The sequence below is a fragment of the Neopelma chrysocephalum genome, unplaced genomic scaffold (assembly GCF_003984885.1).
Source record: "Neopelma chrysocephalum unplaced genomic scaffold, ASM398488v2 Primary Assembly neopelma1_138, whole genome shotgun sequence".
In the NCBI taxonomy this organism is placed as follows: domain Eukaryota; kingdom Metazoa; phylum Chordata; class Aves; order Passeriformes; family Pipridae; genus Neopelma; species Neopelma chrysocephalum.
In genome coordinates this window covers 4,388,519-4,416,259 of record NW_020897800.1, presented here as the reverse complement: position 1 = coordinate 4,416,259, position 27,741 = coordinate 4,388,519, and the positions used below count along the sequence as shown (strand labels likewise).

At 51.7% G+C, this 27,741-nt stretch overlaps 1 protein-coding gene across 12 annotated transcripts in view; it reads right to left on the bottom strand.

The window, feature by feature from the left end:
• OPCML (opioid binding protein/cell adhesion molecule like) overlaps nt 1–27,741 on the bottom strand; it is a 335,118-nt gene that overhangs the window by 86,798 nt on the left and 220,579 nt on the right. For 6 of the 12 annotated variants that reach the window (XM_027699654.1, XM_027699657.1, XM_027699656.1 and 3 more), the window contains one exon: nt 21,595–21,679. In XM_027699654.1, the coding sequence (XP_027555455.1) occupies nt 21,595–21,679 (85 nt within the window). The other 6 variants (XM_027699663.1, XM_027699652.1, XM_027699653.1 and 3 more) reach the window with 3 other exon arrangements.

The following is a 27,741-nucleotide window of genomic DNA, read 5'->3' as shown; positions in this document are numbered from 1 at the left end:
ATACTCCAAACTATTCTTCACAACCCACACCCTGATGGGAAGAGCAGAGAAGAGGTTCATATCCACACACACTGGATCATCACACAAAACACCCCCAAGGTAGCACCGTCCTGCCCCCTCCAAGGACCCCACACCCCTTCACAGACCCTAACACCGAGTTTCACAACTGCCCTTAGAGCAGAGCAAAAGGGGTGGAGGGGAATCCACCGACCCCTCCCTGCTTGGATACAGCCATTTTGGTGCAGAGATCTGCAAGAAGAATATTAAGCTTGGTCTGAATGCAGCAGCCTCGCTCAAGATTTATGAAGGATGAAGGAAGGAAGATTCTGAGGCAAAGCATCATCTCAAAAATAACTGCCGAGTCCTAGCGGGTATAAAAGATCTGTCCATAAACCAGTTTGTCATCACCAGTCAATAAAAATTCAAGCAATGGGAGGAGGAGGTGAGAGCTGGGGTCCCTCTCCTGCCACGCTGCCCCCGAGTGATCCCACCTGGATCACCTGCACACAAGGGTGTGGAAAGGCAAGTGCATCTTCAGCCTGGCTCTGAATGCACATCCCCGGCCCCAGAGGCTCCAGCTGGGCACAGTGGCACTCATTTCAAGGCGTGGAGCAGCAGGCTGATGGCCAGGCAGGACCAGGGCATCAAACCAGGCAATGAGGAAATGGTTTCACGTTCCACCAGGGGAGGTGTAGGCTGAATATCAGGAATGATTTCTTCATGGAAAGGGTGGTCAAGCCCAGGCACAGGATGCCCAGGGTAGTGGTGGAGTCACCATCCCTGGAGGGATTTATAAGACATACAGCTGTGGCACCTGGGGACGTGGTTTAGTGGTGGGCTTGGCAGTGCTGGGGAATGGTTGGACTCGATGGTCTCAGAGGGCTTTTCCAACAGAAATTATTCTATGATTTAGGGGAGAAGGATGGAGTCACACCCACAAAAACCATCCAGAGCACGGTGTCAGCACCAAGGCAGTGTGCTGGTACCTAAGAGATGTCCAGGAGGAGCCTGTTCTCCCATGCCACCTAATGCTAACAATTCAGCCACCTCTGAGACACAGAGAGGAGGACCTGGTGCCACTTGAGGTGACCCACCCGGGGCACAGCCTCCCAGCCACAGGCAGCAGCCAGGCAGAGCTGCCCAAGGCATGGGAAGAGCCTTTGATGAGGTGCACCAAGCTGAAGGCAGTTGAGAAGCAGAGAAGTACGCTGCCGGGATAAAGTCTGACTTTAAAGGAAGTTGGTGGCTTTTCTTCATTTCTCTGGGGTTTTTTAAGGCCGCCCGATACAAAGGAAAACACCCCAGTTGGTAAGAGATGAAGGAAACTTCTCTCATCACTTTTCCCACCACAGGCAGCCCAGACACTTCTACCTGCCAGCCCTGGGAACCTTCACATCTCATTTCCCCACACAGCACGTTCAAAGACGGGACATCCCCGGGAGCCGACGCCAGTTCAGCCGCCAAGGGCTGACGGCAGCAGAAAGGGAAGAGCCAAAGCTGGAAAGGATCTGTCAGAGTTCTCCAGGCTCTCATCCAGCTGGGGCAGGCCTGTTTCTTTGCTGTATTTCTCTAGTGCTCTACCAAGTTAAGTTTTAAATAGCTCAGATGATGGAGTGGACTGTGGGGCTTCAAGTTCTCTCCAACAGGAGGATTTCTTCCTGTGCAAAACCATTTATTCCCTAAGGGAACATCTCATCCTAGCTTTTGCCCACCTCAGCCTCTCCTCAGCTTCTAACCTGATGGATCATGTTCCTCTGCCCCATCTTCCTGTAACATCCCTTGGCAAACTCCTTTGCCCATCAAGGCATGGGGACAACCCCCAGTGCTACCAAGCCAGAGCCAGAACTCCCAGGGAGGCAGGAGCAGCAGCAAGGGGAGACAAACCCCTTTTCTCCCAATCCCCAGCCATAAAATCAATTATTTGGAAACCTTCTCTGCTATAAAAGAAAGGAACATGCTCAGATATTACTCAGGTTGATTTAGAGCCACCAAGAACCGTGTCTGACCAAGCACACCAGCCGTGTCTGCGCCTGCTTGTTCTCCCTCTCATCATGTTTTTCATTCCCTGAACCTTCTGCTTGGGGAAAAAAAAAAATAAAAAAAAAGCCTCACCATCCCTTCTCATTACTAATCATTCCTATCAGCCTCCCAGGAAGCACTCTGGGGCCACTTGACCATTAACAGGACACGAAATGCAGGGCGGGGGAGGATGTATTAATATCTAGTAAGAGTGATAGATGATGTGAACCACTCGGGCACTCCAGCTCAGGTACTCCTGGCAGGTACTGGAGCTAATTTAAAATAATAATAATAACAACAATAATAACAACAGCAGCAGCAGCTGCCTTCATTTTCCAAGTCAATTGATTCCTCAGCAGGAATGCCATCGTGACAGATTTATTTTGATCGAATTGTCTAATTGAATACAGTTCTTGTTTCCCTTCACTTTGTGACCTTTCACGCCTGTGAAATAAATGCAATTTGGAGAATTATTCCTCAGCAGCAAACTCAGCTCCTCCAGGGCTGGGGTGGCTGCTTTGTGTCCCCAATTTGCCAACAAAATGCTATCAAAGGATGCCAATGCAAAGGGGGAGTGCTGTGCCGGTATTTCTTTTCCATTTCTACGTTAAAAAATATTTAATAATAAAAAAAATAAAATAAAGTACATTTGCAAAAAGCATACCCAAAGGTACTTGCTGTTTGGACAGATTTTAATTTTCTGCCTATTCAGGTCCCCAGCATTTGCTGCACCTTCCATTACACTTCCAGTTGTTTCCATTAAACTCTCCAGTTTTATGGAAGATTTGCTCGCAGCTCTGTGGTGCTGCTGGAATAAGATGTACCAACCCCCTCCCTTCATCCAGCAGAGACAGAGGCTCCAATCCCCATCAGCCACTCATCCAGCTTCACCTCCTCCCCAGGCCCTCCCAGCTCCTGCCTGGGATGCTCTGACGTGCCAGACACGAGACGACGTTTCCCATAAATTTCACAAGAACGAGTATCAAAGATTAAAAATAACCAAGCCCCGTCCCTCGCAGACAAACGCGCTGTCTATGAGCCAAGAGAGGTCCTGGTGAGAAGAGTTGCAGCTGAATCTTTTATAATAATATCAATCAATATTAAAAATGAATGGGCCTGCTCAATTTTTAAAGCATCTTAAATTAATCTTTAAACACAACTATTTTGCTTAAACCAAAGGCTTTTGGTAGCCTGAGAATGGTATTTCCATCTGCTCCCTCGGGCTTGTGCCAGGTAGCAAGGAGAGGTCTAATAAGTAAGTAAATAATATACATCCAGTACAATTCCCTTGAACCACAAACGGGGGGAAAAAGCAGAATTTACTACTAAATTCATTATTGACTTAGCAGCAAAAAATATCTTTATCTGTGCATTATGATAGGCCCTGTTGAGACTATTAAAACTGCTAAATCTGCTGGGTTTAGGCTGGATAATGAATATGCCTGCTACCCCTGGAGATCAGGATGGTGCAGGATGACAGAATCATTTAGGTTGGAAAGGACCTCCAAAATCATCAAGTCCAACCTGTGCCCGATCCCCACCTTGTCCCCCAGCCCAGAGCACTGAGTGCCACGTCCAGTCATTCCCTGGACACCTCCAGGGATGGGGACTCCAAACCTCCCTGGGCAGCCCCTGCCAATGCCTGAGCACTGCTTCTGTGGAGAAATTCTTCCTGATGTCCAACCTGACCCTCCCCTGGCACCGCTTGAGGCTGAAGAAGAGAGGGATGGGGGCACAAGGAGGCCACAGGGCTGCAGTAAAATTGCAGTGAACCCATCTGATCCCCTCCAACACGTGCCTGTGCCTAAACCAACCAAAACTCCCGTGCTCCATGGGCTGCCCCATTTTAAAAGCTTCCCCAGCATGGGAAATGCCACTCAGCCAAGCAGGGAGCTTTCCAGTGACAGTGTCTCTAATATATTCCGGGGGATGTGGCATTTCTGACGACAAGACTTCTGCCTCACTTGCCGTTTAATGTTAAGAGGCTTGTACAGTCAGCAGCGTTTAAAGAGTAATGACTGTTTTCATGGTAAATGCTCTGTTAAATAACCCAGGATTATTGTGTTGTGTTATTGCATATATAAAATGGCATTTCAAAAAAAATAATAATTGTTTTAGAGCTAATTGATGTTTTTAACCGGCTCCGTGCGCGGAATTTTTATTTGTCGGAGGGACGAGCTGCTGTCAGGAAAATGGCAATAAAAGCAGGGAGGCTTCGACCTGGCAAACTCACTCTGCCTGGTTTTGGTATGGCTCAGGTGCTGCTTGTGGTCAAGAAGGTTCAAGTCCTCTGGTCTAAAATGCAAAATCCCACTGCAGCTGCTGACAGGCACTTCCACACCCCAAATCTGAGTGTCCACCCACGGCTGGAGCATCCCTTGGACACGCACAGTCAGTGAGACACAGGAGAGCCACCATGCCAGCAGCATTCCTGCCTCCACCCTGCAAATCTCCTCCTCTGGACCACCCAGCTTTGGTTGGTTATCCATGTGGTGGCACTTCAGAATCTCCCTCCCCTGTTCCCAAGTGTTTATTCCTGCAGACAGCAAAGGAGAACCGCCCTAACGCCAAGGCTGATGAATCACTGGTGAGCAATCCTGCCGCGGGAATTTAACTGTGATCCTTCCAGAAGGGATTGGGATGGCTCAGCTCCTTCCCCTCACCCACCTCCAGCAAGGCCATCCCTCCTCACCACACCCCCAGCAAAGCCAGCACCATCATCTCTCATCACACGGTGATTCTGGCACCTCCCAGCATCCCACCACAGCACTGTCCTGATGAGCTTGAGCACAAATACTCAGCGACCACGTGGCTGCTGAGAGCCCAAACCCCCTGTCTGCAGTCTGCAGGCTCTTCAGCCCACAGTCAAAGAGCAGAGAAGTGCTCTTGGCTTTCAAACCCGGAGCCTTTGAGCTCCTCAGACAGCAGCTGCCTCGCTGACCCTTGTCTGGAGGCTTGCAGGGCACTCGAGCAGTCAGCAGCAGTGGCAGGGTCCTGAAGCTTCACAGAGCCAGTGACTTTTGGGGATGGGAAGTTAATCACAGAAGCGAGCGAGCTGCCAGAAGGGAGAGCAGGGCCATCAGAGGCCACAGTTTAAAGTCTTGACCATCTCCTAAGATCTCGTGTCCCCACACGAGCGTGGTGCCAGCGGGCCCAGCTCACAGGGTGAGAGCAGGGGGTGTTACACATCCCCCAGAAGGGACCCAAGGGATCGCTGAGTCTGACCCCTCACAGGCAGGCAGTTCATTAACCCAAAAGAGTCCACAGCATCTCTCCTCTGCGCACCAGAGCACCACAAACCACCTCTCGACAGCTTATAACAAACCAGAGACCTGGAGTGCAGAGGCCAAAAGCCACCAGCTCTGAATCATTTGAATCATTACAACGAAGGAGGGATGAAAGGCATGGCCATGCCCCAGACCCTTGAAGCAGCAGTAATGGGTAAAAGGAAAGTGTTTAGACGAGGTTTGCAGATGGGCAGGGAGGAAAAGCTCCAAACTCCTCCAGCATGGGGAGGATGGCACAAAAATAATTGGACTGTGAAATCTAAGGGAAGACTTCCAGACCAGGAGAGTTCAAGACCATGAACCTGCTGGGTTGAAGTTACTTCTTCATCCTTACAAGTCTCTCACATGCCTGTCTCTGCTGAGACATCTGCTTAATGTCACACTCAGGGTGGATCTTACGGACTGACCCAGACCTGGCATCTTCAGGATTGGCCAAACTCACTCATTGTTGCCCTGTAATAGCAGTTGCCACCTTCTGCTACAGCCTTTCCCAGCCCCTAAAGAAAAGTTTGATCTGACAGTCTGGGAGACCACATCCTATCTGAGGATTCACAGAGTGGTGACAGGAGTCGTCTCCTTTCTCAGCATTGTCCCATGCACCACACACATCCCCTGATGCTGCAGCACCTGCACAGCCCACGAGGTGCTGGTTAAATCCAGCTCTGTGTGCTCTGACAGTGAGAAAATACTGCTGGCTGCACACACAGACTCTCTAAAACAAGATACAGAAGTGAGACCCTGGGGCCAAAACATTCTCACCCTCCTTTTCTCACAACCCCACTCTCTGCAAGAGCCAGAGCACCCTGTCCCCCAGACAGCACAGCTCCTCAGTTCACTCTTTTCCTGTTCAGAGGGAGCCTTTTCCAGTTCCTGGGGCTCTGTCTGAACCCTCTCCCTCCCTTGGAGGCACCTGGATCCCAGAAGGACGCTGCCCTAATGGGTTCCATCTCATTACCGCGACCGCAATGTCAAACCACGTCTCTCTCTCCCCTCAGCATCTGTCTCCACGGTATCCAAGTGCCTCAGATGACTAGAAAAGTCCCTTTGTGTGTTTTCCCAACCCTTGGCTGTACAAGTACCATTTAATCAAGCTCGGTAATGAAGCCAGAACAGGCTGTGCAGCCACAGGCAGGATCAGCACAGACTTTGAACCAGAGGTGGGGGCTGACCCTGCTCCCTGCAGGTGACAAAGGGGACAGGAGCAGCAATGGGGCACCTCTGCCTCTCTCCAAAGGGTCCAAGCAGCCTCAAAGCTCCAAACAGCCCCAGGGCACTTCAGCTATAACCTAAGTACACATGGTAAATCCCAAAGCTGTCCCTACACATTAACATTATGAGATATTTAATTCTCCAAAGTTCCCAGTCTTGAGTTTAACCCTCAGTAAAAACAACACTCACCTCAGGACCCCTGAAAGACATTCAGGGCAAAAAGTCTGTGCTTTGGAGTGTACCCCTGCCTGGCACCACAAGCCCAGACACTGCTGCCAGCTCCCAATCTCACTTCTGAACACGATGCCTGCTCTCCAGGGTCGGCTTCCTCCCTCTCTCCAGGATCTTCCTCACATGGATGCTGTCACCCTGTGCTTTAATTAGCACCTTCCCTCAAGCCTGGCCAACTTCTCATGCTTACAGCACTTGTGAGATGACTACCCCACTCTGGAAACCACGCACCAGGAGACATCTCTCCCTCACACACCATTCCTGACGAGGGTCCTGCCCTGCCAAGCATCCACTGGAGGCTTCGAGGGGCTTATTACACCCAAGGGAAGGTGCTTGGGACACACAGCTTTCCTAAAATCACCTCCTCTAGTCATAGTTCTCTCTGTGTCTGGTGTCACACCTCCTGCTCCCACTCACAGCTTTAAACCACTTGTTGCTTTTCCCTCTCCCATCAGATCTGCAAGTCCTGGAAATGGGATCATATGAAGATCTCACCTTGTAAAGAGCCAAAAGAGCACTGGTAGAGCTGTAAGAGCACTGTCAAAAGTTTGCAACCATGACCTGAGATCACCTTAGAAAAGCCACAAAGCAATTAAAAAGGAACCTCAAATCACAGAATCCCAGACTGGTTTGGGTTGGAAGGGACCTTAAAGCTCATCTCATTCCAACCTCTGCCACGGGCAGGGACACCTTCCACTAGATCAGGTCATTCAAATAACCCAAAACTTAAGTTAACTAACCAAAATACATGATCTTTGTTCACCATCTCATGGTCTGGGCTTTGACTCTCCTCTTCCAAGTGATTAACCATTACCATTCCTAGCAGGGAATTACTCTTTCCCCCTAATCACGAGGAAGGAGAAACATTTGCAGCCGAGTCACTGCTTCCAGCCTGTGCTGCAATGGTGGAAAAGACTCCAAAAAGCCTTTATTTCCTGGAAGCACGTTCAGGATCCTGCTGCTGCCATAAAACTCACTGCAGGCTGTTCTGGGCAGGGACTATCTCTGTGCTATACACTTGCACAGTGCCTGTCCCAGCCTCCAGGCCCAACTACAACATAAATAATGATAATCCCTCACTCAGCAATACAATGAAACACTTGCATGGTATTAAAAATTATTTAAAATTCATACCTACATTGGGAAATTATTCAGTAAACTCTAATTACTTATCAAAAGCAACGAGGATAGTTTTAAGGAGAGGGAGTGCCCATAAATACAGAGCCATAAATAAGCTGCTTCTCGGTAGCACGAATTAATTTGTATTTAATTGCTAGAAATTGCTATCAATTACTAAACATTCCTTGCAGAATAGGCAAATTCTTTTAAGGACAATTTCAATTGCTAATTGGAAGTCTTTTTTTTTTTAATTCATTTTTCCTTTTTCTCATCCCAGCTCTTGCAGACTGCAGGACACATCCCAGCCAGTGGGGTTCTGCACTTTTGGGGGGGCAGAGAAAAGAACCAAGGCACTGCTCAGGCTGCAGGAGGTTTCACCACTTGTAAAACCCTGAAGGCAGCAGGAAAACTGGTGGTGAGAAACATCCCTGACACAGCAAGGATAGTGATTCCTTGCAGAGGATTGAAAGGAGGGAAATAAGAGCTGGAAGGTACACATCCATCATGCATCCAGGGAGAAAAACACATCCCAGGGAACATGTATCTCCCCTGAATGCAACAGCAAAGCCACGCCAGACCCTGAGGGAGGCTCCCTGTGTCCCTCTGCTCCTTTCTAGAGGTGGACCCTGCCCTCCATTGGAGACAGGGAGGCTGCAGGGATGATGCTCCCACATGTGCCATGTGGCAGGAGAGAAGGAGAGCAGCATTCCTGGCTGCCACTTCCCGTGTCTCCATGCTGAACAGCCCTGGTATCACTCCTGACTCATTTTCTGGTGTTTTCTGCTTTGCTGTTGGCATAACATCCCATCAGCACAGTTAATTACCTCCACGCTGAGTGTGAAGGACAGGCTGAGTCTCGCAAGGAGCCGGTGGCTGTGAATCCATCCCGCTGCTCCTGCAAAACAGCTCCCATGGATGCTGGCAAAGTGCAGAGAGGTGCTTCCACGTGTGAGACAGCAGTCCCCAAGGGGGTTTTCCATGCAAAGCCAGGCTTTGGGGTTGCTTTCCCTCCCACATCCCTCCGATCTTCCTCCAGCATCCCTGATCCGAGCTCAGACTGATGGACCCAAATCTTGTGTTGTGGCTGCCACATCCCTGGAAGTGTTCCAGGACAGGTTGGACAGGGCTTGGAGCAACCTGGGCTAGTGGAAGGTGTCCCTGCCATGGCAGCAGAGTGGAACTAGCTGAGCTTTAAGTTGCCTTCCAACCATTCTGTGATCTCTATGATTCTCATTGCCCAAACAGAGGCTACACAGACTCCCAGATAAGTTCAGTGGCAGCACAAAAGGCAGAAGAAACATCTGCCCACGACAGATGATCAGCCCTTTGCCTGCAGAGAAAGCCCCAGGTGCAGAAAGCCCCCTGCTCCCCCCACAACCCACCCTCCTGGGTGGAAGCACAAGTACATCCGTGAGTGAGAGCAGATCACAAGCTGGGGACGTGCTGGGAAGGAACCAAGGAGCTGCTCAGGCTTCAGGAGGTCTCACCACCTGTAAAACCCTGAAGGCGCAGGAAAACTGGTACTGAGCAACATCCCTGACACAGCAAGGAGAGCAATTCCTTGCAGAGGATTGAGAGGAGGGAACTCAGAGTTGGTGTCTGCAGCTCGAGCAAAGAGACCCGGGGTCTCCGGGACTGTCAATCCAACATCCAGGCACCGCTCCATCCCCGGTCCCCCCAGGACCAGGCTGACAGTCACAGGGAGGCAAGTGCCAGCCATGACAAGCAGAGCAAACGACACGCACATCTCCTGCTTACAGTAACAGCCCTTCCGTGTCTAATCCATCATATTCGATGCCGATCTCTTACCCTGAAGTGTTGTCAATGAGGATTTAATTTAGTGCTAATTAGACAAATATTGCATGTTGAACACCCATTGATTATTAAGAGACAGGGAGCGCAGTTTGGCTCGGGAGCATGCACGGACACGCTGGATTATATCCGGGATGAGGCTGGGAAATGTCTTGCTGTTTCTAATCATCAGATAGTAATTAACGTCCAATAACTTGTAACTTGGTTTATCATTATAGATTTAGGAAGGCAGTAATAGTACTGTATGCTAATTAAATATCAATTGATTATTTAAGGCATATAAAGATTTAGCAGCAAGGTAATAGATATACACAGTTGTTAAACTTTAATATCCATCACGCAGCCCTCTCCTGTACTATTAAGTTAGTGTTTAATGAAAAAGAGGAAACTTTTGGATGGGATTTTCAGAAGCGCTGTGGCAGCTTGCAAGCCCCTACCTAAGGCTCAGAATCCCCCAAAAAACCCAAAAAGTCAGGAAATTTGGAGCCTCAAATTAAGCGAGGTGCCCAAGGTCATAGTGAGAGGTGGTGGCAAAGCCCAAGGTGCTCCTAAATTTCCCATCTGACATTTTGCATCCCAGCTTCCCTCTCTCTCCACACAAAGCCCCCCAAAAGAAAGATAAATTGTCGATTCCCTGCTGGAATAAAGCTTTCAAACCCCAGCCCTGCACCTTCTGGCATCCCACCAGCTCACAGAGCAGCTGAGAACACAATCAGAAAAGACAGGCACAAGAAGTTGAAGTCTGGAGCAAACTTCCCTAAATATTAACTGAAAAGGAATCAACAGAGTCCTGTCACCCTCTCCCACACTGCCTCCCACAGCTGCCTCTCCCTCCCAGGATGGGTTTGACCCCATGCCCAGCACCAGTGATTTGGGAGGGATGGGAAGACAGAGCTCCTTCCCACGTGGGAGGAAAAACCAGAGGTGAGAGACAGAAGCCCGGCATCTGAAAGGGAAAAGATAAATGGCTTCTGAAGGGAAATAACCTGCTGGACTCCGTGGGTTTGGCAGCACCCTGCTAAGTGCAGCATCAGTCTTGAAAATGGGCTGCAAGCTCAGCAATCGCAGGACAAAGCACAGGATTGGGGGAGTGATTCCAATGTCAGGGATTCTTCCCAAAGGGAGCCCATGGCCACCCTGGATGGCTCCTGGTTGGGGCTGTGGGCCAGGAGAGGGATGGTAGAAGGAGAGCACCTTTCATTAAAGGGAGCTGCTCCCCGCAGACGGGCTGGCCCCAGAGCTGATTTACCAGGAAATAAAGGCAAAATCAAGGAAAATGCTTCAGCTGCACCTCTGAGAGTTCACAGCCTCAGTTATAGAGTCTGGGCAGGCCCCAGCTGCCTCTTAAAACCTTCTCTAGTGCACAGTGGGTCTGAGCAGTGACTTGGGGAGGGGTCTAGGGCCTGCCTGGCTCTGTGATGGTGCTGGAGCACAACACCCTGAGCAAGGCAGGGAGGAGAAGTACTGCTGCTGAGAACATCATCTAAAAAGGCAGGAGGCAGCAGGATGTGGCCAGCAGCCATCCTGCACTGGGCTGACAATCCCCATTGCCTGGAAGGAAAACCATCCCAACCTTACAGAGCAGCAAATATCCTCCACCATGGACCTTCTCACACAGGGCACCACTGGGTAAGGGTCTAGAATGAGACATCAGCGACTGCACATTGCTACTTCAGAAGCCTCCAAAGTCCCTGATGGCATCCCATAATGCCAGTCCTGCAGCACAATGATGTTATGAACAGACACACTCTTACACAAGGAGATTCAGGACATAGTCCCCCAAGTCCTCTGTGCCATCCAGCAGGATGTTACCAGTCAGCTGCAGCCTGAAACTACTGCAAAGGTGGCTCTTCCTACCAGTTGGGAATAGAATTTATATTGGGCTGGGTCTCAGAAGCAGGGAGACCTTACAGCGACCAGCCTATTTCCCTACAGCAGCTCCAGACAACAGTTCCCATGCCAGGTTTCCCACCAGCTCACAGGGCAGCAGCTACAGCCTGGCCTGGGTCACTGTCTGAGGCATCTCCTGCTCCCCCCCTGCCCAGGAGGCTCGTTACACAGTTGTACAGAGGAGACTCGATTCATCTGACACAATTCCTCCTTGACAAATCTCTGCTGGCTGTGGCACAGCTTCTTGTCCCGTCCTAGCTGATCACAAATGATTTTGCTACTTTGCTCCACAGCTTTCCCAGGATGGAAGGTGAGAGATCTCCTAGGATGGTTTCTCCTCCCTTTTCCACACCTGACCCTATTTGACCTGGAGCATCCCCTGCCCTCTGGGATGAGCAGCCGTGGTCCTGACATCGCTCCAGCCAGTTCCCTGCAGAGCCAAGCAGGAACAGCATCAACCCAGGCAATTTATAAAGAACTCCAGCAAGACAGCAGAGCAGAGCCTGAGAGAAACCCTTCTTAAATAGTTTTGCAGTGGAGTTTACCCGAGCTGCAGCAGGCAACAAAGAGAAACGTCAAGAGCAATGAGACGAGGCAGGGCAGGCGTCGCAGCAGATAAAGGATCCTTCAGGTATGAGACAAAACCAGCTTTGGAAACCTCGCAGAAGTGAGTTTAAAGTCTCCAGAGGATATCAATTGAGAGTCTGTCACTTGGTGTCAGGATAACTTTCTGGACAGCTCTCGGAGCTTGTTAAGCTCTTGCCTGGGCTGCATTTGAGCTCTGGTGGCAGTGCTGTCTGCAAGCACGAGCGCTTAAACCTGAGATGAAAAGGACCCGCTGAGTCCATGCAGCTTCTCCGTTATCCCTCCAACATCCCCCGCCACGACCTGCAACAGCCCAGCGGCAACAGGCACGGGGAGGTCAAAGACATGCTCCCTTCACGGAGGGGCAACACCCCAAAACTGGGCTCCTCTCACCCCAACACAAGGGCTGGGGTGTCCAGGAGGGGTCTGTGTGTGCAGGATGGGAAATGCAGGACGAGATGCAGCGGCCTGTGCAGAGCAGGTGGTCAAACCAGACGGTCGTAACACTGTCTCAGCATCACAATCTATGGCTCTGGAAAGAAAATAGCCGCTTCCCCCACAGCAATCATTTCATCAAAACCCTGCAAGACTCCTGCTGTTCCCGCTAGCCCTGGATCCCTAACTTTAATTAAGTCCAAAGAGCCTTCCCGCAAGAACAAGGGAGGAGAGGGTGACTCAGACAGCGATGGGACCAGTCGGCGCAATTATCCTACAGTAAAGAATATTAATTAAAAATAGCCCTCCCCCAGTTAAAAAAAAAAAAAGGGCCGAACTAATCAATTCTACTTAAAGGAATATATGGGGATAAGGAGCAGGAGCAGGGAGGGTGACAGAGAGAGAGATGGGATGCGATGTGAATGCTAACAGCTTCCCACCGTGGCCGCTGCCGCAGTAAGCCCCAGGCCTGGCTGCTTCCAACAGTTACTTGGAGTCTCCTTGGAAATGGGCTCAATCTTCCCTTCTACCTGCTGCAGCATCAGAGCAACTCTTGTGATCACACAAAAGACTTTAAATCTCGGCTTTAACTGCTTTGATTGAATTAAATGCAACACCACGGTAAAGCAGGCTCTTCATTCCAGGTCTAAGCATGGAGCCCTGCTCTCCTGCTAACGGCACTCTCCCTCTCTCGGAAATGATGAGTTGCTCACGGGTTGTGCTCTTTAAGAAAGGAGGAAAAAAAAAAAAAAGTCATCTGATAAAGTGGGTTATAAAACCGGTGGTGGTAATAAACGGAGAGCCAGGAGCCTGATGCAAAGCCTGCAGAGAAGGCAGAACCCGCCGTGGGGATGCAGGATCTGAACCGTGATTAATACGTGACCGCGGGTGAAGGCGGAGCAGAGCAGATGCCACCCGTGACACGGGGGACAATGAGAGCAGCAGGGAACCTCACCCAGGCACCAGAGAGAGGGTGATGAGTGATTGGCTCACAAGTGTCAAAGCCAAGGGAGGAGAGGTGCCTGGTAGCACAACACCCCCTCGGCTGCAGTCACCACATGGGACAGATCATGGGTAGAAGGGGACAAAGCCAAGCAGCGACATGATGTGATGGGAACAGCCTTGCACTGACTGCTCATGTTCCAGCAAAGCCACTATCCCCTGAGTGAGAGTTGCAGGAAAAGGCATCACATGCCCAGGTTCATGTCAGGGGAGGAGAAGAGTTGGGGAACACTCAGCATGCGGAGACACTGCAGGAAAGGGCTCAGAGTGGAGGAAAAAGCGACGAGAGCACAACTCTGGTACTCCCAACTCCTACCCAAAACACTCCAGGCCATGTCAATCCAAGCCAGATCTGCAGGGACCAACACTACCACAGACTCATCACAGAGCATGAAGAAGAGCTTCCCACCTCTCCTTCCAAAAAACCTCCCACGTTTATCCAGCTTTTTTAGGCCTCGTTTGCCTCTCCACAAAACAGGGATAACAGCAACACGCTCCCACAGCTCCTACAAGCCACGACAGAGCAGGATCTGTCACGAGAGGGTGCCCTGGCACATAAACCATTTCTCTTTATCAGCCTCCATTATCATCATCACATTAATGTCTTCTCCAGTGGCAGGATGGATGCTCAGGTGCCCCAGATGCACTCCTGGCTCTTCCCTGCCCCTCCACAGGAGAAGGACAACCTGCTGACAGATACCCACAGGAATTACGGTGGGTTCCCGGGCGCAGACACGACTATCGGTTCCTTTTTATGAGCCTTCATTGTTATTACCACCTATTTCTTTTTACATTCCTGCCAAAATACCAAACATTAATCTCCCTCGCTCCCTGCAGGCAAAACATGGGTAATTGGATTTATATAGGTTAGAAATTTGTTAGATTTTTTATATATATATATATATATATACACATACACATGGAAAATATAAAAATAGGAGATGCACTATCCCATTGGGACTGGTCCTGGGACTTGGGTACCAGCTGGATGAAGTCAAAGCCCCCCACATCTCAGCCCAGCCAGCTGGACACATAATGGGGGTAACCAGTCATGGATTTTAACTTGGATAGTCTTTTCCAATGGTCTGGCTTCACTTTTACCCATTCCCTTCTTGTGCCTGAAATTTTTCTTTTCCCCCTTCCACCTTTTCTTTCTGTTCTTCCCTTTTCTCCCTGCCAGCCTCCCATTCCTCTTCTCTCCAGGTCCAACCTGGTGGTGACACCACACACAAGCCTTGGTACAACAAGAGAAGAAAAAGCAAAATGTTCTATGTGCCCCCACTCTGAACCCACCAGCACTGGAGATGGCACAAGGTACCTCATCAGCATCAGCACAATTTACTGATCTTTTAGAGTACTAGAAAAAAACCCTTAAGTCTACAATTTACACCACAGCAGTTGTTGTTCTCATTATCCTCCCCCTCCACAGAGAAACAGACTTTGAGACCCATTTGTATCCCAAGGAACAAGTCCATCAAGTGAGTATAGTCATGGAAACAACTCATTTTAAGCCAATCTTGGGAAAAATTCATAGGAAAACACAAGTATAAAATGTGAGTATTTTGCACTAAAGATCTGACCTTGAAGGGTTCAGTCTGTCAGGGAAGACAAGACCTACACATCAAATCAAACCTGCAGTAAACAACCCATTACAGCCTAAAAATTGCTGGCAGGGGCTGTGGGGAAATGATTTTTCTCATTAGAAAAAAAAAAAGGAAGAAAAACCAGCACATCCTAACCCTCAAAGGCTGCTCACAAGGACAGAAGGAGAAGTGATAGTCACCGAATCAGATATTTCTTATGAACTGTCTGCTCGGCTGCAGTATCTAAAGATTATCACTTAAAACAATATGTCCAGCTGTTGTAAAAAGCATCCGTGGTTTAGGGCTGAGGAATGCAAGGAGGAGGCAAACTGTGAGAGCAGTCAAGGGAACAGAGAAACTCTTCGGAAACCGGGAATGTGAAAGGCAGCCACTGTGCCCCCGTTTTGTTCTGCAGCGTTAACACCTAATCCTGTTCCAGAAACAAAGACCTGAGCTCCTGGAGCACCGGGAGAGATCCAGGGAAGGACAGCTATTACCGGGGAGTTTATTATCCTTGCAAAATGATCTCGTGTACCCTATAGTGAGAGGATTACTAACAGTTCAGGCTCATCCCCTGGAGGTAAATATCACCACTTGGAACTATTTCTGGTTAGTAGAGCTTAAAAACTCCGTGTGGGGGTTGGCTTTTTGCTGGGCAAGAGGGCCTTTCCAGGGCTCCCATCCTGTCCCTTGGAGAGGTGGTAGTGAGGGTCTCCTCCTCCCTCTGCAGACCCCCCCAGCTCACTGCGCTCTCAAAAACAGGATTTTCTGAAGCAGAACCCCAACCTTCTGGTTACAACCTTTGTCAGCAGGGCCTGAGCTCCTGATGCTCGAGTCCAGTCCTACACTCACGGCAAAATCTGCCCGGTGCTGGCTCAGCAGGAGAGGTGTTGGCACAAGCAGCAGCCAAAGACTTGCTGGTTGAAGGTGAATTCCCTAAAGCCAGTCCTCAATCTCCTCCAAGTGAGCCCCAAATCTTCCCCTTGCAGAGCAGGACTGCGCCCTTGGAGCAGGGACAACCTGCTGCAGGAACAACCCGCCTCAGGGAACACCAACCTCAGGGACAACTAGCCCAGGAATGACCAACATCAGGGACAATCAGCCTGAAGGACAACCATCTGCAGGGATGACAAACAGCAGGGATAACCAGTCCAGGAACAATGAGCCTCAGGGACAATGAACTGCAGGGATCACCAGCCTCAAGGACAACCAACCTCAAGGACAACCAACCTCAGGGACAACCAACCTCTCCCTGCACAATCCAAGCAGTCACCACAAACCAACCAGCAAGCCCTGACGTGAGATGCAGACCAAGATTCATCCCACAGCAAGGACACCAGGACTCCCTCCAGCACGTCCTTCCCTGATGCCAGCAAGGACAACGGTGTGGCAGGGGCTGTGAGGCTGTTCCTGCCCCACCAGAGTGGGAAGTGGGCACAACCAGAAGGTTGGGTACCAGCTCCGCAGTCTCAGCATCTGCATTTTGGCAGCATCACGTGCCTTGGTGCAGCAGGCAGGGGAGGAGGGAGCCCTCCTGCAACCCCCCGACCTTTCTCCAACCACCCTTCCAGCGGCTGCAATATTACAGTGAAATTAGTGGGCACTGTAATTACAACTATCAGGAGCAGATAAGACAAGTTAAATACCAGCTACCTAGGGAGAAATTATTATGCCAGCCAGGAGGATCCAAATGCCAGAATCCGTGGCTGTAATTTCACTGAGTCGCCAATTACAGCTCCGCCACGCAGAGAGCTCTACCTTGGAAACGGCAGGTATATATTTAGCTGCTCCAGAAAACTTTTTGGGTAGGAGAAAGGGGGGGGGGGGAGAAAGGAGGGGGCAGCCATGGAGCAAGTCCTCGCTAATCTGCTCTTCGCTAATCCCCACGCTTTTAGCATTTGCACACAAAAAGCAGGTGACTCTCTTCCCGCTTCCCAGCAAGGATTTAACAGCAGAGACGTGGCTGCATTATCACTTCTCTTCTCTGCCAGGTACGTGGCTGCACGTTGCAGGGCAGCAGGTGAGTGTCACAACCCCCATTAACAGGTAGGTACACGAAGCACCAGCAGTTTGACCAAAAAAAGAGGCAGAAACCCCTGATTTCCTGACTTTCCAGACCTATGTCTGCAGACTGTGGTCCTGCTGTGGTTGTACTTTACTGAGGTCTCATCGTGTGCTGGAAAACAGGCTGCGGTAGGTTATTACACACACCAGAAGAAAAGAGAGAAAAAAAAAAGAACTAAAGCAGCATTGTCAGGAATAATTAAAACTATAATTGCAAAAATAAATGGAAGAACAGCATCTCATGATGTTTTATTCGGGCTTTTTATTTTTAATTGGAATTGTTCTCATAGTCGCTAATTGACAGAACAGAGCCAGCACAGAAGCTTATGAGAATGAGCAAAGCTATCCTGGCTTTTCGGTCTCCTTCATGGACATGCACTGGGGGAGGCCATGGGTTCACCAGAAGCAGACAGGCACAGGGGATTTGACTTCAAAATTTCCCTTTAAATACAGAGATAAAGCACCTCTGTATTATTACGTGTAGAGAAGAGCCTAGCTGTACATGCCTAATGTTTTCTGCACCGCCTCAGCACCACCTACGAACACTCATTCTTCTGATCATCACTGACAAACCACTGCTTTTGGGTTCATTTTACAGACAGGGAAACTGAGGCCAAGAGCAACAGAGGGGCCTCCTCAAACCCTGGTGTCCCTGTGGTGACAGCCAAGGAGACAACCCAGCAAGCTCCATCTCCCAGCCACTCCCTCCAACCACCGAAACACATTCTTTCCCTTAAAAAAGAAAAAAACCCACCACAATATTTCTTAAATACAGATAAAACCATAAAGCCTTGAAATTTGGAGCAGCTGTTGGTTTATGTCTTTATGAACTGCACTGATGCCTGTTATAAAAGGTCGGTTTGCCGGCGGCACAGCGGGACGATCCCGTTCACATCCATCCCCATTTTAGCACCGCTTGAATATTTGCCACAGTTTGCCCCCCCAGCAGCCCGTCAGAGAAGATCCACCACTGTGATGCAGCTGGGATAAAACCCAACCCGAGTTTCCAGCCAGGATCAAGGCACCAGGATTGCCAACCGTGCCCTGCCAGCAATGCCCCCACAGCAACCCCAGGGCACGCGCCCAACAAGCGGCGTGTGGAGAAGGCTGAGGCTCAATGGCTCTCTTCCCAAAACCAGAAACTTAATCCTTGTCTCCTCATCAAATCCCAGCTGGGAAATTAAAAAGTGACCTTCTTCAACCTCCCTGCTGGTTACCAGCATGCTCCTTGTTCCATTTCGTGTCCCACGGGTTACTGCTGCCATCTCAACACCTGCCCCACTTCATGGCAGAGAGTTTTGTGCTTCAGAATAAGGAAAGAGGCAGCTTGATTTTATTTTCAATAGTACACGGAGAATTTGCAAACTGCCTTGAGCTCCCCAGAGAGGAAAGGTGCCTGACTATTACGGGAATCGTTTGTTCTTACAATAAAAAGTAGTGAATTATGAACAATCTCTGCTTAAAACAGCCAAATTATTTGCAGCTGATCTAAGATGACCTACAAGTTGCCTGTAGATGGAGCCTGAGTTTCTGCAAGGATTACGCTGAGCCTCCCTCAGAAAAAGGATGGAGAGCTGGAAATGGAAGCACCCAAAATCCAATACAGGAAAACCACAACCAGCCTGAAAAGCCCTCAGGCTTCCTCCACCGCCTGCCCACGGTTGTGCTCTCGCTTACATCTCCTTTCTGCAATGCAACGGGTGGTTAAAGAGCTGATCTTGGGAAGCAAAGAGCTTCCACCAGCCCTGTGGAAGCCAGGGAGACACACAGGCTCAGCCCAGCTCCTGCCCAGGATGGAGGAGGATGGGAGAGGACTGGCCACTCCAGACCCAACAGGATTAGGGATAATTCTGCAAGACATACACACTGGAATTACAGCTCTCAGTTTTTCCAAGGCCAACTCCTTCATGTGAGCACCAAAGGCCATTTGAGGGAGGACAGCAAAGGACACCACACCTGCTCCTCCTGTGGGTGCACAGACTATTCACCAGGAAAATCACCATCTACCACAAACATCATCCACACGGAAAGACTCCCCAGGGAGGTTTCCCCTTCCCAGCTCTCCACAGAGTATCACAGCCTGCAAATAAACATCAACATTATTCCTTGAGATCCTCCACCCTTGGGCTCCTGCCTTCAACCCACCACTGATGCCTCCTCTCTGGCTTGCTGTGTGCAATCCCCTGCCCCACTGCCAGATCCCAAGGGAAGATGGAAAGCTACTTGCTACCCAGAGGAGGGGGGAAACAGGAATGCCAAAAGAGATGGGGTAGACTGGGAGCAAATGGGAGCTGGAGGCCAGAACACTGATGGCAGCAGGCTGGACTTGAGGAGGAAAAGGGAGGGGTGAAGGCATGGAAAAGATGCACCAGAGGGCCTGAGCAGGAGCAGATGCCAAGGGGGGAAATAGGTAGAGAACAGGTGCTTTGAGGGCAGGGGCTTCCTCTAACTGCCAGCACTTGGGGGATGAAGAGTTTCTTATAAGAAGGCTAAAATATCCCCCCCGGCTCCAGAGCTGGCTGCTTCACAAACATCCCCTCCTGCAAAGAGCACAGAAAAGAGGCCAGAAGCTTAAAAATAAAAAAAATAAAGGGGAAAAAAAAAGGAAAGGAAAAAAAAAAGGAAAGGAAAAAAAAAAAAGAAAAAAGGAGATCCAAGTCAGCCCCCTGCTGGCAGCAGGCTCGGCTGGAGTTGCAGGGGCTCCCCAGGGAAGGGGCTCAGCCCCCCCACAGAAGGCACCCCTCCTGCTCTGAGCCCCACCAGCACTGCCTCAGAGAGCCCCAAACCCCACGCTTCACCAGGGAGACAAATTCCGACAGTGAGGAAAAGAGCACCGGGGCCAAAGGCACCTCCCTGGGGGATTGTCCTTCTTTAAACTGCCCTGCTCGCTCCAGCCCAGGTTAATCATCGCCACAGTTCAATTAGGAAAAGCACAAGGAAACGGAGCCCTCTGCTCTCCAGCTGAGCCACGGCCCCCAGTTACATGGGGCAATGACAAGTGTGTCCCAGTGGGTCCCTGGCAGGACCGAGGAACAGGGATGAGCACGGCACAGGCAACATCCCAAAGTCTGGCAGTCGCCGCGGCGGGAAGCAGACAGGAGACCAACGCCTCTCTCGGCAGCACGGAACTCACAGAGCCTCCAGCCAGAACCTGATTCCCACCACCCTGTTATGCACCAACCACTTCCCCTACAAAGCCCACCTCAGCCACGGAAAGGCTGCCTGACCACCCAGGCGAGCAGAGCACCCTCTGTTCAGCACCAGCTCCTCGTCCCTGTACTGGCTCGGCTGCTATCGGAGAGCGTGACACGCTCTGCTTGTGCCATCCCCGTGCCTGGCTTTGGGAAGAGCAGCTGCTCTCTGCTGCAGCCCTGCTAGCCCGGGTCTGAGCGGGGGAGCAGCCAGCCCTGTGTGGGGGACACGCTCTGCTCGCTGCTGCACAGACACCAGCAGATGAACTCCAGGCTCGCTTGCTCCACGCTCACGTCCCACCATCCCCGTGCTCCCTCCCCAAGTCCCACAGCTCCCGGATTAACCAGCTCGGGTCCTCCCGGGGCTGCCTGAAGCACGCACAGCACGACCCAAAGCCCCAGCCACGAGCTGAGTCCCCGCTGCCCGCTGAAAAAGGCTGGGCTGCTCTCTGCTCATCCGGACACGCTGCTGTGATGCCAACGGAGAGCTGCTCTGCTACCTGGGCACTGCACCATGTACACCTGTAACTCATCCAGGGAATGCAAAGGGATGCTCGGCTGTACTGGGCGGCACACAAGTGGCCCATCTGCATACAAGCTGCCTGTGTTTCTCCTACAGCAAACAACGCAAGGGAAAGCATCCATCAGAATTCATAAGATGCACCCCTGGAGTAAGAGATTGATTTGATATTAACGGATTCGTGCGGAGACTATAAAGTGATCAAGGCGAAACACCGACACCTCGGAGGCATCGCAGCCCTGGAAACCCGCCGGCAGCGCCGGCTGGACCCCCTTCCCCTCCCACACAGGCACAACTTCGGGAGTGTCAGGCAATGCTAACTCACCGTCTGCCACCTAAGCCCCTGTGGCAGCTCCTGGTCTGGCACCCGCAGCCCCCCCGGGAGGTCGCCAGCCCTGCCCTGCAGCCACACGGCACCGGTGTGTCCGTCCCCACAAAACCACCCCAACGGGGAGTCCCCCGCCGCGATGGGGACGAGCTGCCATCCGAGGTGTCCCCTGCCACAACAGGGACAAGCCCCTGGGACACGTGCAAAGTCTCCAGCCGGTCCCAGGACCCTCTGGCAGCCCCGCTGGGCGCAGAGCATCCCCCAAAAGCCCCAACCAGGACCCCCAAGCCCCCCGAGGCCCCAGTCCAGCTGCTCCTACCTGAGCGTGGCGCTCTCCCCTTGCCGCACTGTCACGTTGTCCATGGCTTTGGGGAAGGTGGCATCTCCGCTGCGCACGGGCACTCCTGCGGGCACAAGGAAGAGCAGCCTGAGACAGAGGACGACCAGGCACCTCCAGGGCAGGGCTAAGCACCCACCGACCCCCATCCTGGGCAGCGGGGACTTTTCCAACAGGCAAAAAACACACCCGACAAGGCGAAAAGGGGGAAGGGGTGGGTGGAGAGGAGGGATGGGGGGGAGCAAAACCACCGGGGCGAGCGCTGCGGAGCTCCACGGAGATCAGGAGAGCCCCCGGCAAGGCTGGCTGCGAGCGCTGAGCCTGCCGAGCGGCATCGGAGGGAGTCCCGCTGTCCTCGGGCGAGGGAGGAGGACGGGAGGGCCGGGGGGAGGAGGAGGAAGAGGAGGAGAGAAGGTGCGGAGCACGAGATGAAGGTCACAGATGTGTGGCTGCTGGAGACGCTACTTTCAGCTGCAGCTGGGCAGGCGCTGCGGAGATCTGGCATCAAAAGTTTATAACCCACGGAGGAAACGTGAGTGCTTGTGGCAGGAAGGGGAGGGCGGCATCGGCACCGGGGCGGGGGCGCAGCGGGCCGGGGCTGGGCTGTTCGCCGGCTCTTGCGTTTTTGTTTAAATCATAGAGGGAAAAGGAGAATTAAAAAAAAAAAAAGAATAATTATTAAAAAAAAAAAATAAAGCTCCCCAAAATGCCGATTCTGTCGCAAGATCGAAACTTCCCCGCGGAGCTGCAGGCGATGTCCCCGACGCTCCTCGGCTCTGCCGAGAGGGTCCCGGGGCTCCCCCCGTGGGACCGGCGGCCGCTCCCGGCTGGGCTCAGTGCGGGGTTAGGGGAGCGCGGGGGGGCGGCGGCGGCAGCACCCCGGCCCCGGCCGGCAGCATCCCCGGGGTTGTCATGGCAGCGGCTCCAGCGCTGCCCGGCGCCTCGGCTCCCGCACGCCCCGAGCCCCGCACACGGGCGGGCGGGAGGCAGCGGGGCGGGATGCGCACGGAGGACACACACGTTTAACCCCCGCCGCGCCGCGCTCCGGCAGAGGGACCGGGGCTCCCACCAGCCGAGAGACACCCCCCTCCACCCCCAAAACCTTTAACCTCTTCAGCCCCGCTGCAGAGGGGGCTTTCCTCACACCACGCTCGCCACAGGAGCAGCAGGATGCCCGCACCCTCACCCACCCCGGCATCTTTCCCTGCATCCACCTGTTGATGTGTTGATGTGGGGGCTGGGACCACTTTTCTCTGTTGATGCATCTCCCCGTGGGGGGCTGTGACCACTTTTCTCAGCCTGTGAGAAACAGGGTCCTACCACCACCTCTTTGCCCCACGGAATGGTGTAGGCAGCTCCAGAGAATCTCCCTGCCCTGTTCCTGCTGTTTCCACTCCTTAACACAAGATCCTTGCAGCAGGAAGCCCGAGGGTTTTCTACCCCACCACTCACAACAGAGCAGCACCTGACACCAATAAAATCAGCTGAAATCACGAAATTTCAACAGATTTCCTCCTTTGGAGACACCCATAGACTACCAGTTGTCTCCTCAAATGGGAGCTGAAGACACCAAGACCTTGGTGACCATCCAGACGCATCTGTGCGTGCCTACCAAAGAAAACCAACCCCACACAGTGTTCCTCACACAGCTCCTCATGCCCAAGCCAGGCTGGACCTCTGCTGGGTGCCTTCCTCCAAAGGGCATCTGCCTCTTCTATTGATGTATCATGAGGAACCTGCCCCTTCCTGGAGCTAGGGAAGGAAAACAACCACCAACAAAAGCATTTTGGCTATTTCAGGATCCCAAACTCATCCAGAGCCCCAAACACAGCTGTTGAGACTGATAAAGAGGTTTTGCAAGGGTTTTTCAGTGATCCCAAGCTCAGTTATCAGCACAGCAGGTCCTTTGTACGTGGCAGGGGGACGCAGTGACCCTAAATACCCGACTAGCCGTGGGCTAGCACTGCAGAGCTGCGTGCTGGCTCCCGGCACCAGCTATGGCTGCAGGCACCAGAGGGATGCTCGCTGCAGCCTGGATAAATAGGACAGCCTAGGAAAGCACAGAGAAAAGCAGGGCTGAGTTTTCCATCAGAAAGCTGCTGGAAAGTTGGCTTAACCCTGAACATGCAGGGTGGCTGCTTCGATACCGGGGATTCTTCGGGGGGAGGATGGAGAGGAAGGACGCTCCATCTCCTTCCTGATCTGCTCCCACGCTGGCACAGAGGAACTGTGTCTGCTGGAAAGGAGGGAGCAGCAGCAGAAGGAGCCAGCACGGACCCCTCACAGCCCCCAGCAGCGAGGCAGCCCGACCCCAGGCGCTGCTGAGCCTCATCCAGCAGCAGGATGAGCTCCAGAGGGAAGGATGCTGCAGGGACCACAAGCTCTGCTGGGTAAAATGGTGTTTACCCCTTGGGATAGGAAGCTGTAGATGCAGAGTGCGTGTAGCAGAAAGCCTGCCAGAGCCGGTGCAATTCAGGCAAGGGAAGATTTATAGGGGGGAAAAAAGCCTGTCTGCCTCAGAAAAGGCTTCTGAGGAGGCTGGGGAGCTGTGGATCCATGAACAGATGTAAAGGCAGGGCATAAACAGACAGAGTGAAACTAAACTGGCTGCCACAGAGAGATGGGCACAGGTAAGAGTATATGGGGCATCGGGGAGGGGAGAGAGAGGGCTGGAAAATTAATGTTATCCATATTTACCTAAGTGGGTAGGGACCCAACAGCCTAGAACAGCTATGCAGGAGGCTGCAGGAGACATGTCTCAGCCACACTCATCCCAGAGACCACTCTGTGCTTCCGACAGTGGTGCAGGCAGCCCGAGCAGCCTCTCCTGCCCCAGCCTTCTGGGCCAGCCCATCACAAACACGTCCCAGCCCCGCTGCTGTGGTTAACGTTACCTCCCAAGTGAGCACACTGCCAGCAAATGAAGGGAGAGAGCCAGGACACGAGGGAGAAAAGGGCAAGGGGAAAAAGAACTCGAAATCCAGGAGGCTAAAAAATCTGCATGAAACACAAAGTCAGCAGACGCGAAAGCAGAGGCGCTTTCGCGCCGAGACAGTCTGCAGACCTGAGGTTGCACGGGGTGGCTTCAGTTCAGGTCCATGTCTAAAAATATCGCCTAACTGAGAGGGACTCGAGGCTGGCACAGGCCCTGGGGGCACCAGGCATATGGCAGTGGCGGATCCTGCTCCTCATGGTGACGTTAACAAGCCCTGACCTTCTCTCATCATCCCAGAGGCTCAGAAAGAAACCGAGCCGGCAAGGACGAGTCCCTGCACCTCCCCGGCTCTCGCCTCCCAGCCGATTGTCAATCTCGCCTTTTATTAGTGGTGCAGTTTGGCCTCCCTCTCCCTTCGAGATTTCTCCCTCGTTGCTCTAATCAGGAGCTTGCAAATGTCAAGAGTACAGGCCTGGAAGTAATTAGTGAGGGACGGGAGCCCGGGGGCCGCGCGGCGGCTCAGCCACAGCGCTGCTCCAGCGCCGGACTGGGGAGCAGCTGGCAGCCACTGGGACCTACTGGGCCGCCCTGGCTTTTATTCTCCAGCCTCACTCCTCCTCCCAGACTATTTTCCCCTTCTCCACACAGCTCAGGGCATGCTGAGATGCCCTCTGTGCAGCAGGGATTGAGTCCAGCTCCCTAGGGATTAGTGCAGTGAGGGATGGGGAGACTGTAACACCACCGGGACATGAGCACTTGGACAGCAAGTGCCACCTCCTGCTCACGAGCTCCCTTTGGGACACTGCCTCTTCCAAAAGAGATCCAAGGAGTATTTCTAACTCCTTTTAAACCTGCCTGCATAGGGGAATTCTAGGAAGTATGGACACAGCTGCATCAGCAAGGTGGGCTTCACCCCAGAACAGCAGCTTCCCCCATGGTGGGCATAACAAACCACTGAGTCCTTGTCACAGTCCTCAGCAGGCAAAGACAACTAAATCTTAAGGCAAAGATAATAGGAAAGAGCATTCTTTCCTTCTTTTTCCCCTCTCCCTGAGATGAACTTTGCGGTCCCTAAGCCACTCAAGTCTTGTTCACAACTGAAGGGGTTAATGCTGCACCCAGGAAAGCAAAAACCCAGCAGAGCTGCAGGGAAGAGCAGTCCTTGGAGGCCCTGGGCTTGTTTAATCAAAGAGCTAATCCTTGCTAGGAGGGATTCACCCTCCAGCAGGGTGGAAGTTCTCCAGATCTCCCTCTGGAAACCCCAGACAAGTTTTTTCAACAGCTCCTCTCTGGTCCCCAGCTGGCAGACAGCTGCTGGCACTTTCTTTCCCAAAACTGGGCTCTTTTAAGGCATCTCTCTCCTGGGGAAGTTTCTAATCCTGAACATCTTGGCCACCCTACCTGGCCAAGACATATGTAACACCTCCATGGCGAACACACCGCCGAGTCCTGTTGGTCTCCTGCACTGTCCAGATGGTGTCTGGGCTCGAGGCTATAAGATTTTTAACTAATTTCTTTCCACACTATTATCCCCTCCTCCCTTTTCTCCCACCTCCTCTTTCTCTCCCTCCTTCTCTCCATCTGTCCCTACCCCTTTTCTTCTCCACCTTTTCCCTTGCACACTTGCAGCTGCTAATTTTTCCCCGGCATATTTGGCAATCCATCCCGACACCCCTTCCCCCACACCCCACCGCCCCGTTTCTTGCTTTTCCCATTTGCTGCTGAATATTCTCATTTCTTCACCCCCCAAAAAAAGAGCACCGAGCACAGGCAGGAGGAACACACACCCCCCCATGCAAAGCAGCACAGCAGAGAGAATCACATCTCACAGTCCTGGGATAAAGATGAGCATCCTCTGGCACATGGGAGGGGGTCACAACAAAACATCACCCCTTTCTCAGCAGGAAAACCTTAGGAATGTTACTCACAGCTGCACTGACCACTGCCAGGCTGATGGCACACACACAGCTCTGCCTCTCTCTCACCTCTGCCTCTCCCCAGCAGAATTTATTTATCCCACTTAATTTTTTCAGTTGTTTTACCTTATCTTCACACTAAATCAGGCTCTCTCTGCAAACTGAACTTTTGTTTTCCGTGCTGTTACATTTAATGCATTTTATCACATGAATTTAGCAAAAGAAAAAAAAAACAACAACAAACCTGCTGAGGTAATTGTGAAAAAATGCAGCCTGTTCTTCACATTGATCATGGTGCTTGAGCTCGCCTGGGAAGCAAATGCAAACTGGAAGCTCAAGCTCCTCATTAACACCCAGTTCAGGGCTGGTTTAGCAGTCAGCCCCCCCAACACCATCCTCATGCCTTAAATGCATGCACAAATCCTTCTCTTTTCCACAAAATCCTTCCAGGATGACACAAACCCAGCCTGGAGTCATGATGACAGCACGGCAAGGCAAGTTGTGGTTCAGGAGGATCCACAAGATGGTGATCCCTGTGGATTTTAATGGGATTACTTTACACTTAATGCTCAGCTACAATCCCCAGCTGAACCCCAGGGATATGGCACGTTTAAACCGTGTGTAAACCTGACAAGTGAACTACAAAAAGGAGGCAGCTCCAAAGACACCCACCTTGCACAGCTAAAATCAGCCTCCCTCACCCTCATTACATCAAATACTAAAAGAATAAAAAAAAAAACACCAACTCTGAAAACACCCAGCGCTGCTCAGGCAAAGCTTAGAGGGGCTGGGACACCCGGGGGCAGCAGAACCGTCACAACATCGCCCAAGAAGCTTGAAAAACAAGCATTTCATTTTCCAGCAGTATTTCTGACAACCATCCAGGATGGGGTTTTATTTTTTTTTTCATGTCTTTTTCTAAGGAAAGCAAAATGTTAAGATTTTCTACACGATGCCAAGATTTTTTTTTTTTTGGTTGCCATTTCTGATGGTATTTAGTGCATTTGGGCAAATTTTCAACTCCCATGCAGGTCCTTTTTCCCTGAAAACCCAACTCTGGAGGGAAGGGGGAGTGGGCATTACAGACATGTGACATTTTGCTTCATTGCCAAAACATTTCCATATCAAAACACGCCAAAGTTCAGCTGCTCCACCAAGGACATTGTCTTGGAAAAAAACAAAACAAAACAGCACAACAAAAACCTCACTGCATTGCACACTCTCTGCCAAAGAGATGCTTCCAGGAGCCCAACCCCAAATTTCCCATATCCCTGGGAA